Source organism: Leiobunum rupestre, chromosome 3, assembly GCF_980474605.1.
Source record: "Leiobunum rupestre chromosome 3, qqLeiRupe1.1.hap1, whole genome shotgun sequence".
Taxonomy (NCBI): Eukaryota; Metazoa; Arthropoda; class Arachnida; order Opiliones; family Sclerosomatidae; genus Leiobunum; species Leiobunum rupestre.
In genome coordinates this window covers 21,343,014-21,358,446 of record NC_143386.1, presented here as the reverse complement: position 1 = coordinate 21,358,446, position 15,433 = coordinate 21,343,014, and the positions used below count along the sequence as shown (strand labels likewise).

Below are 15,433 nucleotides of genomic sequence, written 5' to 3'. Positions count from 1 at the left end.
CGAACTAAATGATATCAGCTCTAGCCTTCATCCAAATAGAGAAGAGCGTCGTGTTCACACAAATATCGAAGACAGAATAAGCAGCGAAGTTAGAACTAGCTTTAATACAAGCAGCGAAGTTGGAACCAGCTTTAATACAAGCAGCGACGTTGGGACCAATAGGGAATTAACATTGGAGGGGAAAAACAGTTTTGGTGACGTAGGGTTTTTTTTTTGTTGCGACTGTGGTGCCATCTAGTTTGTTATAATTTAGGAATTTATTTAAAAAACACGCGCGTACGCCATATTGGGTTGAAAAAAATGTAGCCATGGGTAGACCTAAAAAAGATAAGAAAGAATATCCTTCAGATTATTTAGATCAAATTCCTACACACGCTAAAAAGAGGTATTTTGAAAAGATAAAACTTATCAACAACGTAGACCCATATAAAATGGACCCAAGTGAGTTGGCACAAGTTCACGGGGATGGCGAACATAAAGGTGTAGGATATGGGTTTGAGTTTTTGCCTCCCATGGAGTACGGACACCTCTACCATTATTTAATTAATGGCATATCGCCATATACGGATGAGCAACTTAACAACAGGAAAAGCCTTGGCGCCTTTAATCAGTTTCTCAATGGGTTCGTACGTGATGTCCGAGTAAAGCAGATAGGAAAAAACTACATTGTCAAATGCTCGGTAAGCTTTTTGAAATATTTTATCCAACAAGTATTTATTGTGTTATTGTCATAGGTTTTGCACTCGCAATCTTTAAGGGACGAGCCTTTATACAGCTGGGTTATAACTGACGAACAAGGCCACATTTTGGGTGCCCACTGCACCTGTGTTGCTGGGTTGGACGAGTGCTGCACTCATGTAGCTGCCCTATTATTTTTCATAGAATATGCAGTAAGATATCGCGAAACTAAGAGCTGCACTGGAGAAAAAAAGAAATGGGGTGTTCCTTCTACAAAAGGAGTAGAAGTTTATCCATTGTATAAAGCAGATTTTAAAACTCCACAAAAGAAAAAGGTACATCTAGAAAGCGTTGTAAACTCTGAAGTCATAGCTCATACAAAACCCATCAGCGACATAAGAAAACAAAAAGATGTCCCTGAAATATCTAGTGAAGAATTTAATGCGTGGTGTCAAGAATTTCATAAAGCTGATAATAAATTGGCAATTTTTAGCGTGCTTGGAAAATATCAAAAGGATTTTATACCTAAGTGCCTTGGCCCAAAATACCCACCACTCTTAACTTCCCTCTTTGATGAAGGAACTCAAGCTTTATTATTTCCTAATTTACTTAATTTTTGTGAGAATGTGGAAATAGGTTTCAATGACCAGCAAGCTTTGGCTCTTGAAAAAGATACAAGGCTTCAGAGCAATTCAAATCTTTGGAACCGTTTCCGAGCTGGAAGAATAACGGCTTCAAATGCCAAAAGATGCTGTAGTTCTGATCCTGCGATGCCATCCATTTCGTTAATAAACACAATTTGTTATCCGAACTCATTCAATTTCAAGACTGAGGCAACCAACTGGGGGTGTGAAAAAGAAGCTGTAGCTCGAAAGGCTTACTGTGATATTCAATCGCAGCAACACTCTAATTTTTCAGTCGCCAGTTCAGGGTTATGCCTTAATAACGAGTATTCTTCGAACTGAAATGCCCTTTCTCAATGAGAAATGATTCTGTTTATTCCAAAAACAAAAATTCTTGCTTAAAAGAAACCAACTCTGGATTTTTCTTGAGTCATTTGCACCCTTACTATTATCAAGTCCAATTTCAAATATTTATCACCAAATCTGCATATTCAGATTTTTGTGTTTGGACTACGAAAGACCTCCACATTGAAAGAATTCAGCCAGATGAAAAGTTCTTCCGTGAAGCTTTGGAAAAAGCAAGCAAGTTTTTCTACCGAGATATTGTACCTGAACTTGTAGCCAAGTTTTTTACTTCTGATAAAATTGAACAACCAGCTTGCGAAGCTCAAATTAATAAGGGTGTTAGTGATACAGTAACAGCTTATGATATTTCGATAATTGATACAGCGAAAGAAGTTCTTAGTGATAAAGCCAATTTAAATGTTCCTAGTACCAAAACTAAAAAAGGCATTCCTGGTAATAAAACAAAGAAAGGCATTCCAGCTAAAAACAAAAAAAGGATCCCTATTTCTGGAAATTGTGATATTTTAGAGCTTCCATCAACACCCCAAAAGGGGATTCCTTGTCCAAAAAAATTTGATATTTTGGAACTCCCATCGACATCCAAAGATGTATTTTTAAGCAATAATCCACTTTCCTTCGTTTCCATAAATAACATCCAGAAGAAAAAGGAAGAAGTGAAGCACTGTTATTGTGGAGGCAGTGATGAAGGTGATATGATTGGCTGTGATTTTGAAATTTGCCAATTGCGGTGGTTTCACTTGGATTGTCTAAAAATTGACATGAATGATGTGCCTAAAGGAAAATGGTTTTGTCCGGTTTGTGCCAAGTTAAATCTTACAAATAAAAGTAAAAAAAGGAATGTAAAAAAACCAACTTGATTTCTATAACACTAATTGTTTATCATTTTTATTAAATTTATTTAAAAAAACACCTATTTGCTTTATATTTTTATAATTTTTTTTTAAAAACCTTTGAGTATACTTATTTAATTGTACTTAAGTTTTCTAATTAAAATTTTACTCAAATGGTACTACTGACTTGCAAAGATTTGTTAAAGCGCATGCAACTAATGCAATCTTATCTATGGTCGCTACCTGCTCCCCATCTACAGTGTGTAACATTTCGATTGGAAGTTTAGAGAATAAAATAGCGTATTTCTGTCTCACGGTACCTATCACCCTTTCCACGTGAATACGTACATTTGCTATTTTTCTTGTTTCCTCTACTTTACAGGGGTCTAACTGCTTTTTTCCTCTATCTCGAAATGCCGGAAGTTTAACAGTAGCATAATACAATCCAACGGAATCCTCTATTTTAAAACCACGGTCTGCTGAAATTACATCTCCTGGCAAGAGCTTATCCAAGAAACCACAGTCCTCTGTCAAACGCTTATCACTAACCCTTCCAACCCAAGCTTTGAACAGGAAACTAATTGTTCCCTGTGGTGTTATTCCAATGAGGAACTTAGCTGTATTTTGATGCTTGTAGCTGGACCATGTTCCAGCTTTTGTTAAAATATTTGACGGTTTCTCTGTAAAAACTTCGAAGCAGTCAATAATAACTGCAACCTTTTGACCAAACTTATCTCTAAAGCACATTGGCATGGTTCTTTGAAGCTCTTCTCTGTCTGGCCAGTAGATAAATTTTGACATACGCTTGTATAAAACATTCAGACATGCGTAAAATAATCTGGATACTACATTTCAGAAATATTGAATCTATAGGCTAAGTCCCTATAGCTTGAAGCAATTCTAAGTTTCAGCAATGTCAAGATTAATTGCTGAAACGGGGTCAATTTGGAATTTTGGCACAAGTAACTTTCAACTCCATTGTACAAAGTTAACAGAACTGGGTAAGTTTCCAATCCAGTAAAAAACTTAGTATGACAATTGTCATTAACAAATGTGGATTGAACACAGTTTCTGATATCTAGTTCGCATTGAAGTTTTTCTATTTTGCAATTTAATAATATGGCATCGTCTTGAAACTTTCTAATTTGATTTTCAACCTCTTTAAGTTTACATTTTAAAGCCTCAATTTCATTTAATGATTCTCCACATTTAATTTCACATGCTTCCAATTCAAACATCTCAATAACTCTGAAGCTAGTTTGAGTTTCTTTTATAGCCACTTCAATTATTTCTGTTTGAGTTTCAGCATCAGCTTTTGGAACACTATCTATTTGCGCACTAAAGTCACAGACCTTTGTTTGGATTAATGCCTGAATTCCGATATTCTTCCTTTTAGTAGATGTTTGTAATGCTACTTCAGTCATTTGAACGATGGAAGTTTGTGTTCCAATAGTTGACTGTGTATTGCAAGTGGATTTCCCTAATACAGATTTTGGCTTGTCATGGAGTTTTACTTCTTGCAACAATTGTTCACCCACACTATCATTAACTTTGCTATTCATTATTAAAGATATTTCATCTACTCGAACTGATTCTTCAAAAGAAGTTCCAACAGCACTATCTTCAAGACAGCTACTATTCATATTTGAAACTTCAGGTTGGACATCTTCACGCTTGTATTTTTTAGCGCTTTGCTGGTTGCCGTTGTGGGCACGCCTACGCTTTCTTTCATATCGTTGTAACTTAGAGATTTCATCTTTTTCATTTGGATCTAAATCTCCATTTAAATACCTCGTAGGGATCCAGTCTGGGTTTGTAGTATCGTACAATGAAGATGGTGCTAAATAATATTATAATTAAAAAAAGTTAGTGTACAACTCATCAGTCAACATGTTAATCATATCTATGAGTTAGTGCTTACCTCCAGAGAAAAAGTGTTTTGAACATATCCTCACCCATTCACCACAGTCCACAGGATCAAGGCTTAAACATTTAAGCCATTTATGGTTTCTTTCCTTGGAAAGTGCCTCGGTTTTTTCGCCTTGATGTTTAATAACGCGAGGAATCCTGAAAAATCTTACATTTTTTCCCTTATCTTTCGACATAAATACACTTTTACATCCCTTAATGCTACAACTTTTAACCATTTTCAGTAGTTCTCAATGAATTAAACGCAGCACTACCACCCAACAGGGCGGATAAATGGGTTCGGAAGTTTAAAAAAAAAATATAGTTTAACATTTTCTCCAGAGATGGCACCTTAGTCGATTTTTTTTTATAGTGACGTAGTTCTTAGAGATAATGTTAATTCCCCATTGTAATACAAGCAGCGATGTTGGGACCAGCTTTCTAGAGAAAATGAGCAATATTGAATCCAACTTCAACTCTAATAAAGGTGAAGAAACCGTAGCTTCAAATTCAGTAGAAGTTCTATGTGAATGTAAGAAAAAGGGCAAAAGTGTAACTATTGGAACGCAGTGGGAAAATCCTAGAACGATAGATCACGGCTACTTTTTACTTGGTCCCAGAAAACCTGAAATTGAAAAATTTAGCAGGAGTACCCAGATAGACATGCATGACGATGAAGACCGTCTCACTACCAAAGATTGCAAGTTTTTCACTGGTTTAGATTTGGTACATTTTACTTTGTTAGAAAATATTTTACCAAATCTAAATTTAAAACCTCCGTGTGCCCTGAAGGTAACTGACCAAATCCTTCTGGTTTTAATGAAACTGAGACTGAACCTGTTGTTTCAAGATTTGGGCCAAAGATTCCATATTTCTGGGAGGATTTTTAAATTTTGGTTAAATATTATGTACGATCATCTTAAGGACATTGTATGCTGGTTACCCAGGGAAACTATTCGAAGTACTCTACCCAGTGCGTTCAAAATTAATTACTTACTAATTAATTGACTTTTTGGAAGTATTCGTACAAAGGCCAAGAAAACGTACAGCTAGAGCTGTGACGTATAGCAATTATAAGAGTCATAATACGCTGAAATTTACTACGGTCATAGCACCTTCAGGCTTTATTATGCAAGTGTCCACATGTTATGGAGGTCGTGCCAGAGATTCTGGAATTTTTAGTTTACTGCGTCCTGGTGATGAGGTAATTATAAACTTAAAACTATGTAAATATCACATGTAACTAATATTCTAACTTAAAATATGTAAAAATTAGCGACGACCCGACGAGCCACGTCTCAAAACGTCTACGTTTTAAAAAAAAATGTATTACCTATCACGGATATCTTCTTCGCTACTTTTTGCAAATTTTAAGTTTTAATTAAGCTACCGTGATACGGTCATAATGAATTTATTTGAACTAATATCCTACTGATAAATAGGTGATGGCTGACCGTGGTTTCACCATATCTGAAGACTTAGATTTTATAAACGCCAAGTTAAACATTCCAGCATTTACGCATAAAAACAACATTTATGAAGAGGTTACACGTACAAGGAGAATTGCAACAGTCATAATTGAAGTTGAAAGAGTATTTGGTAAACTGGCGTGTTTCAGTATTTTAAAATCAGTTTTACCATTGCATTTCTACCAAAAAGTAGATAAAAGAGTTACAGTTTGCGCTGCCTTATGCAATTTACAGCCATCTATCAGAAAAAAACCAGAAGCTTAGTGTGGTATATGCCTAGATGGCGCTAAACTACGAGCGTTAATAACTGTAAGAACACGTGACAATTTCCGGCCTAGTTCCGACTATAAATACCGCCTGCCTATATTTCTAAGGGCAGACCAACGATCTCCTTCATGTATGATTAAATGTAAATAAAGTCTTAACCATTCTTTTATACAACGACTGCTGCCTTTAATAAGCATTACAAATAAGCCTTACAACACTTAGTATCTAAATTTGTACTTAAAAGGCCTAGGATTTCTTCTGTTTTTCTTTCCCCCAGCGCAAATATCCTGGTGGTAGGCCAACCGCAGAGCAGTTCTATTCTCAAGTTGATGTTTTTGGCGACGGATTTAATAGGTCCAAAATATCGTACAGCTTTCTCTGTCAAACTACATATCTTTACAATGCTGGCTGATGGATGGCATAATCCACCATTATCTTTTAAATGGAGTAACAGTTTTGTTTCCTCCTTGGAATATACGAATAAGTATGGTCATTGTTTGAGGAATGCATTTCATCTGTAGCTGCTAAGCATATTTGGCAAATTACGACGAAACCAGCCACTATTGAATAATATTTTCCCGGAAGAAGTTTGAAGTGGATGTTTAATCCGTAACAAACAAAATGAAATCTTCTACCGTCTCATTTAAAGATTCTTGTGACATAACACTACAACCATTGCTTGGAACTACTACCTCACACAGATTTGGAATGTCAGTATTATCTAAAACAATGACATTGCCGCTTTTTGACGTTTCAATTTTTGTAACCAATGTATTTTTGTAGGCAGCTGTGAACTGTTTACAACTTGGATTATTGTTCCAACCACCTCTCTTGTGAATCGTATTGAAATATAATTCCAAATGGTCTTGTGATAGTTTGTAAGTGAAAAGATACCTTAAAATAAAAGAATGAATTAGAAAGAAAGTTATTGTTTTAAATAATTATATTTTAGTAGTGCACTGGGAGGAACAATGCATACTTTAGTACTGCATTTGGAGGAGTTAGGTATTTTTCAACAATACCCAAAACAATGAAAATTGCCACAGCAAAACCCATAATGGCTGTTTTTCTAGGGCTTCCAAGAATCATATTTCCTTCTGCATCTGTTAAATTAAATAGAAGATCTTTGGTCCTCATTAAGTCGCATTTGATTTGTTCTAAGTTTGAATTTATGATTGGTGCCTTTAAACCTTTACCAAGTGGGTTTTGGGAGTTTAAAACGTCAAATAATCTGACTGGAGACAATTGTAACAAGATTTTAAAAAAAATGTTTTCTCCTGGTTCCACTAAATAATATTGTCACTGAAGTTTTCATCAGTTAACAAATTCGTTTAATCTTTGTTCCTGGTTTAGGAAAACTGAATAATGTCTCGTGTTATGACGAAACCAAGTGATGTAGCCATAATAATGTTACTTCTCACACGAGGGCAATACATTTGGCCCTTGTTTTTGGAATTTTAAAAAAGCACTCTGTTACCAGATTTTTCAAAAGAATACTGGGTGTGCCGTCTACAAGAAAATATCCAACTGGGACTTTCCAGTGTCCATTTATGGCTACAGCCATGAATACTAGAGCTGATGTGGCAATTTCATCTGTGTCTTGAATGTCATTTTCTAGTCCTAAGTTAACATAACCACAAAACTCCTTGCCAGTCCATTCTGTGTGTTTCTTGATGGACATTTCATCCAACAATAGGGCTATTAGTAGTGGATGTTCTGATTTTTTTACTTCATTCTTGATGTAGTTAAAGCTCTCAGCAGTGAAACTGGGCTGGCCATAAATTTTGCTTGACCATTCACGCAGAGTGTTTGGATGTGGCAAGCATAGGTGTTTTCTTAAAAATTCATATGCCTTTGGCGAGTAAAAATGTACAGTCTGACTCATGGCAAAACTTCTTATTAATTGAGGGTATTGTTTCTTGTTTGAATTTTTCAGTCCTGATTTGTGCAAAAATTTAAATAACTCGATGGAAGTTGAACCAAATCGCTCTTCAATATCCAAAGCGTTTTCTTCTAATAGAAGATTTTGCTTCCTCATTTCATGAAGTGCATTCTTGAAAGATTAAAGCTTCAGATCCCTGCGTGTTTTTGCCCTCTTTACAAGACGAGTTGTTTTTGTAAAGATAGAACTCTCTTTTTCTCACTTTCCAAGGTCATTTCATACGCAACCCAAGGTAACGATGTTTGACATTATTTATAATTTCTAATTTATAGTTCAATACTATTAGATATAAATTCCTGTTTAATTATTATTTCTTACCTCAATAGTTGGAGTTTTTTTTGCCACCACCCTCCTTCGCATTGTAACCCGGCCACCTGAATTAAAAAGGCTTTAAAAGTAGCTCGATAACTTAGGCTTGTGGCACTGGGTGAAAACTCGGAACAACTCCTTCTGCGTTGAGTTTGCAAGTTATCTCCTCACTGGTTTAAGGGGTTTTCCCCCGAGTTCTTCGGTTTCCCCTTCCATAAAAACTTGTTGCAAGGTTAACGGTAATAGTTAGTGTAGGGAGCTGTTGGCTCGATCGTGTGGCATGTAGGGCTGGCCACCACCCTCCTACGCAATGTAACCCGGCCACCTGAGTTAAAAGGCTTTAAAAGTCGCTCGATGACTTAGGCCTAGGGTGGTGCCTTGGGTATTAGCCTAGCTGATTATTATTATTATTATTAGCCTAGCTGATTATTATTATTATTATTATTATTATTATTATTATTATTATTATTGGAGTGCTTGAAATATCTCTTAGAAATTTATTAACGAAGGTTAAGAAATTAACTTTACCATGAAATTAGATAGCTACAGTTAACTTTTTACATGATCATTGTTATTGTTTATTTTTTCCAGATTATATGTGCAACATTGTCTTCTACTTCGTACATTGGATCAAGAACTTTTCCTATGGAGCTATACTCAATTCCGTCCCTTTTGACAGCTTGAAATCCGTCTGTCTCTACTGTCTACAAATGTAAAGTAACGTTAATATAGTAATGACTATATTAAAATCTCCCAGGGGCCAGGTAAGAGTGAGAATTAATTCGATATTAAAGTGTTTGTTGCACGAAATTTTAGCTATGGCTAATTAATGGTTCATTAGAAAGAGCAAACATTTTATAGCAAGTACAGAAAATTTCATCAAAATCGGTTAAGTGGTCTTTGAATTATTATAAAAATAAGTCGAAATGGTGGAAATCGAGTTTTTCGGCGAATTTCCAGACTTCTCGGCACCCATGACGTCAGAAAATGCGAAGCGTATCATTGGTTAATTGTCTGTAATACATTTCTTTACATCTGGGATTAAAAGCAGGTTGATTTAACACCCAGGAAAAAGTCCCACGCAGTAGTAATTGAAATAGGCATACACAAGCCTACGTAGTAGAAAAACGATATGAAACCGAAGGTTCCTTGTAAATTCTTCTTAAAACGTCGGGTCGCACGAGCCGCGTAGCGCGCGCGTATTTTTTTTATTTCGATAATAAGCCTAATATTATAATTAAAAACCTCTGGTTGGAAAACTTCTGCATGTAAAAAGAATCCCTCCACTTCAGTTCCTTCTATTTTAGGAATAAAACTACAGCTTTGATTTGCCCCAAATTGTTCGTGCTACGGAGGAGAAAATTCGCCGAAAATTTCAGGATTTTGGGGAGCGAAAAAGGTCAGTTTCGGACTCAAAGTTAATACACTTAGGCTTGGAAATTTGTTTCGACAATGACATTTTTTGAAAGAGAACGTCCTGGGCTTCAAAACAAGCCCGCATTCATTCGTTTTTATTACTATCGATTTTTCGTGCAACCAACACTTTAATAATTAGGGTAACTAGTTACCTCTATACGTTCATAGTCTGATACTTGTTCTGTTATAGATGTTGTTGGCTGGTATAATATATCCGATATGTTGCAAATACTGTTGATCTGTATGGTGTCTGAAGTATTTATCTCATCATGTTTCGTGTAGGTCTGCTATAAAGCCGTATCTGTATACTGATATTACTAATAAACATCTACAATTGCATACTTTTGTACCAGTTTTATTAAATCTTAGATTTGTTGTTGTTTCTGATAAATCTGAGTTTGTGTTCCCCAAAAACAAATAAGGTATCCTGTTTTCTGGATTTTCCATTGTTTGTGTTATAATCACTTTCATCGACCCCTGTAGCTAATCAGAGTCGGGCCGACGTCAGATTTTTTACGTAAATAACGAAGTCGGCCAGATAGGCTTTTTAAGGTCCAAATGTCCTAGGGGTAAACGAGTCGGCTGACTGTCGGCCGACCCTAAACGTTCTACAGTATACATTTGTAATCCGACTGTAACAGGATACGTAACCGACTCGGAAACAACGTTGGCCCAAATTAACATACGCTCAAATTGCCGACCGTTTAACAAGCAAACCGACTCTAAATAGATGAATGACCGACTCTGAAACAACGTTGGCCCGCGACTTTACATACGCCCAAATTGCCGACCGTTTAACAAGCAAACCGACTCTAAATAGATGAATGACCGACTCTGAAACAACTTTGGTTCGACTTTACATACGCCCGAATTACCGACCCATTAACAAGCACATCGACTGTAAATAGATGAATGACCGACTAGGAAACGACTTTGGTCCGTTTTTATAAAAGCCTGAGTTGCCGATCCAATTACAAGCAAACCGACTATAAATTGATATGTTACCGACTCTAAAACCGTTTTGCCACGAACTCTAATTCTGATCTCTACCAATTTAAACAATGATATTTTGCTTGAGATAGACCATTTAAAAAAAATTGGCATTCTATCAACGTAAAATAGAAAACAAAACACCGTTATAACTGCTAGTCCATGCAGTCCTATTTATATAAAAAATTTGTGATAAAAATCACATTAAAGTTTAAATGAAATGAAGTAGTAAACAAAACGCAATGCATATCTTGCGACTTAGATTTTTTATTCAAATAGAAAATATAAGATTTATTAAATACTTCGTGTATTTAATGTGTAGATGAGGCACGAACATGTATATCCAAATATGTATAATTTTAATAAAGGAACTTTACAGTCATAGTGTTAAGTGACAGTTAAAAAATGCAATATGATAATAAAATATGTAGTTCCCATTATTCAAATCAGAGCTATCGTTCAAAAACTCAGTTCTCTTAAAAGTTTTACATGTAGTTCAAATCAGAGTTATCACCCCTCGTCTTCGTCGTTTTGTTTTTGATCACAATTCTTGTCCCAAGTCTTCACTTCCCGAAACCGTTCCTGTCTAATGTGTGTTTTACCTAAGATTTCATAACTTCTTCAATGTCAAATAGCTTTACGATATTACGGCAATGGTGAACAGCTTCTGCATTTAATAGAAAAATCTTTCAGTTAGACGTAAATTTAAAAATTAATTTAACCAAATTCACACTAATTTAATTTAGCTTGTCACTAAATTGTAAACAAAAGCTTGGACCTTATTGGTATATTTTATTGCTTTAATATGGCTTCACTGCTAGTCAATATGTCGTTGTAAACAAAAGAAAACCAAGGCCTAATTTATATTCGATTCCAATCCTCCACTTATAAGAAGATTATCTTAAATTAAAATGAAATGTCAATGAAAAAGCTTACCTTAGAAGATTATCTTGATACTGTATGCAGATATAAATGATTTACATAAAATTGTTAAATATTTCATACAAAATATTTAGAAACCGTTACGGCACGTGTAAATCAAATGAAAGCGGGAGAACAATTATTCTCTAATAGTTACGAAACGGGATCAAAGATGGCGCTCCGATAGTAGATTTCAAAAATTAGTCGTTTTAAAGTCGGCAATTGAACTATAATTTTAAGTCAGCTTTGCGTCGGCATACCGACTCCAAAAAGTCTTAAATGCGTTGCTACCTATTTTCGTCGCTAAAACGTTAATGACTTTTTAAGTCGGCTTTTGGTCTTCGACTTATAACCGACTTTTCAACTACAACCCGACTCTAATACGACCGGCTGTGCTACAGGGGCAAGTGTTTACCACACACAAAATGGTATTTTCCCGGCCTTAAGCCCCATTTTCATGCTCGCTGGTAGCGGATAAAAATCGTCAAAATTCGCTTTCGCCACTCGCAAGCGTGAAAATAAAGCTAAAATATCTGTTTGAAACAGATCGACGCGGAAAGTGAAAAAGTGTATAGCTGAAGCGGATTTTGACGATTTTTACCCGCTACCAGCGAGCATGAAAATGGGGCTTTAGGTCTAACCGATCTATGGCTTTAAGCCATTTTGTGCACAACTTTACATTAGTTTGAGGAAATCTTTAATATGAAAATGATAGGGTGTAAAAAATTACCAGAAATGATTACAAATAATTTATTTCTTTAATTATACCTATGGAATGATATATTATCCTTTGACGACCGACTTTTACAATTACAAACGGCACAAGTTTTAGGAATTTTTAGAAATATAAAATGTATATCGCTTACAAAGAAACTTTTGGAGAGAAATATAACCTCTTACAACAAACGCATGGCCTAAAAAGTTTTGCGTCTAGAAATTTGTAGTTTGAAATCACCGCCTAATACTAGTTACTCTGCCAATCGATAGATGGCGTTGCCAATTCTGCCCATCTCCGCTTTCATACATGCGCGGGGGGGATGAATTTTCCCGGTCAAAAACAGGGGTGCCTTAACGCGGTAATCTTCCCTCTATTTCTTTTCTATATCTATGGGTAATAACAATTTGTTTCAAAGGTGGAAAAGATATATTTGGCGATAAAGTAAAGTACGCGACAAACCAGAATAAATGTATGAACTTAACTAAAGCGCCAAACTAACAATTTCTCACTGATAAAATCGTATTAAAAGTAAATGTAGAAAATTTTCTTCTGATTTTATCAAATTAAGTTAAATATATAAAATAAATTAGCAAAAACCAAAAGATAGCTTAAATAATGAAAGGTAATAAATTAAATGATTAATAATTTGAAATTAAGTTAGTTAAAAATAGACCATTATATTATAGAAAAACGTTAAAAGTCGTATAGCACTCTATTTCCTTCTATACCAAAATAGGCGCTTAAATAACAAGGGGGCCACACCATACCCCAAATAATAGTTTAACACGAGCTTACCTAGCAAAATACACTTAACAGTGATTAAATATTTTTCAACTTTCAAATTTCGCACGGTTTCGTTGATTTCTTCGTTTACCGCTTGGGGCTCCCTTTCCTAATACCACATCTCAAAAAAGCTTGTTTCTGTTTCCCCTACCGTCTCTCTGGCGCCTGGCCCCGCGGATGGGGACGGAAACCGCATAGTACAGTGGAAGCATAGGTAAAATAATGTAACAAAATTACTCATAAGTATGCCACTGTACCTTTGTTCCATTCAAAAATCTTCACTAACGGTTTGTTTCACCACGAACCAGTTAAAAGGTGGACTACGTTAGATTTTAACCTTTTTATACATCCTTGTAATTTTGGGAGTCACAGTATTGGCTACTAACATATGTATTTAAGCCAATGGACAACCTCTAAATTGAGAAGGAATTTTTTGTGTCAGAATTTTAGTCAGCCCACTGTAGCTTTATTTATTAACTCGCTCGGTTTGTGCGGATGAAGCACCTAAGCCTTGGTTGTTCAAACTGGTTTGTTTCCTAAATTAATGGACGCCGGTTTATCAGACGTAGAGCTAATTGTGCGACGGCAAAATAGGCATTTGAGATTCGATGACGTCAAATATTACGTAGGGTACGGATGACGAAATATCTGTGAAACAAAACGTTAGTGAAGAAATAGAGCTAGTGGCATACTTATGAGCAATTAATGTTACATATGCTATTATTTTTTGGTAAGTCCTAATAATAATTAAATTTTTGTTAATCCCGAATTATACAAAATTTGTGTTAAGCCCTAATTATAATAACATTTTTGTTAATCCCTAATTATAATAACATTTTTGTTAATCCCTAATTATAATAACATTTTTGTTAATCCCTAATTATAAATAAATTTGTGTTTAGCCCTAATTATAAATAAATTGTGTTAGACCCCAATTATAAATAAATTTTTATTAAGCCCTAATAGGCGCTTAAATAAAACATCTTCCCAGAAATTGCCAAGAAGTAATAATTCCGACAGCCAGGACTCATAAGTTACTATTTATATGGTGCTTGTTGAAATATTAGAAAGCTGGAAACTTTTCTCGAACGTAACATCGGTTTTTTGCTAAGCCTTAACATGCCAAAAAAAGTTACCTGGTTAAAAGGAAACACTTGTTGCCATAGAAATCTCATAGGTAACTAGAATGCTGCCGTGTAACTGGCAAATGGACCAAACGCCGTGGCAGACGATAGCCAGATCTCAGCCAATCAGAGCTCAAAGAGTGGTTCTGCCAAGAATTTAATGTCACCAGAGAGAATGACGTCACCTATCTCCCGCTATAGTAGCAGAACCAAGGAGAATTATTATCCTCCTTGGCGGAACCACTCTACGGCCTCTCATTGGCTGAAGGTTCAAAACGAACTGGCGACAAGCTCGGCCGTAGGCGGCAGCATTCTAGTTACCTATGAGATTTCTATGCTTGTTGCATACCGTACTGCAAAAGTAATACGTTTAGTTCTAAAGAAATTGGTTTTCATCTTTTTCCGAAAGATAATTTTATACGAAATTAATTAACTCTGCCTCCACGAGAAGCCTTAAAATTGCCTGGTAATATAAAAATATTCCGTATAATTTTAATTATTCTACCATAAGTGGATGATAATGATAATAATATTATCTTCTTATACTTAGTTTTAGTAATATTATATATTTTACCTTAAAATATATTATCGAAAATTAACATTAGTCGACGCATTTCTTATCTGACGCAAAATTCTCATGAGGGCAAAAACGCGTCTCCAATTGGCTTAAATATGCCTTTTTGGCTAGCCATTCTAACCGTTTAACCGACCGACCGGAAATAGTTCCTTCCCAGATGAATTTGGAGAGGGGAATAAAAACCGAGTATCTTTTATTGAAGCGTCCATTAGAAATAAATTTATGTCGGTAAAGTTTCACGCAAACGGATATTGAAAAAAAAATGTGTAAAGACGTTATCCTTACATGTACGCCTTTTTAAATTAATTAATTATTTTCTATCTCTATGTTACTGAGTCCTTAAGCAATCTGGAAGAAGTCTAGAGCCTAAAGTTTGAATGAGGTGAAAAAACATAATTTGGCATAATTTAATAACTATGCAGTCTGCAATATCACCTATAAATAAATTCGTAACTCCCGCCACATAGGGGTTAATCGCCATCTATTAGAATGTTTTTGGAATTAAAGTAAAA

At 35.4% G+C, this 15,433-nt stretch overlaps 1 protein-coding gene across 1 annotated transcript; it reads right to left on the bottom strand.

The window, feature by feature from the left end:
* Window positions 1–2,662: 2,662 nt before the first annotated feature.
* Window positions 2,663–3,298, bottom strand: LOC149949796 (uncharacterized). The gene has a single exon (XM_090169503.1). The coding sequence runs from the start codon at window positions 3,296–3,298 to the stop codon at window positions 2,663–2,665; it is 636 nt and encodes a 211-aa protein (XP_090025629.1).
* Between the last annotated feature and the right edge of the window lie 12,135 nt (window positions 3,299–15,433).

Excerpts from the sequence above, each read along its gene's own strand:
- LOC149949796 (XM_090169503.1), bottom strand. The coding sequence starts at position 3,298 with ATGTCAAAATTTATCTACTGGCCAGACAGAGAAGAGCTTCAAAGAACC.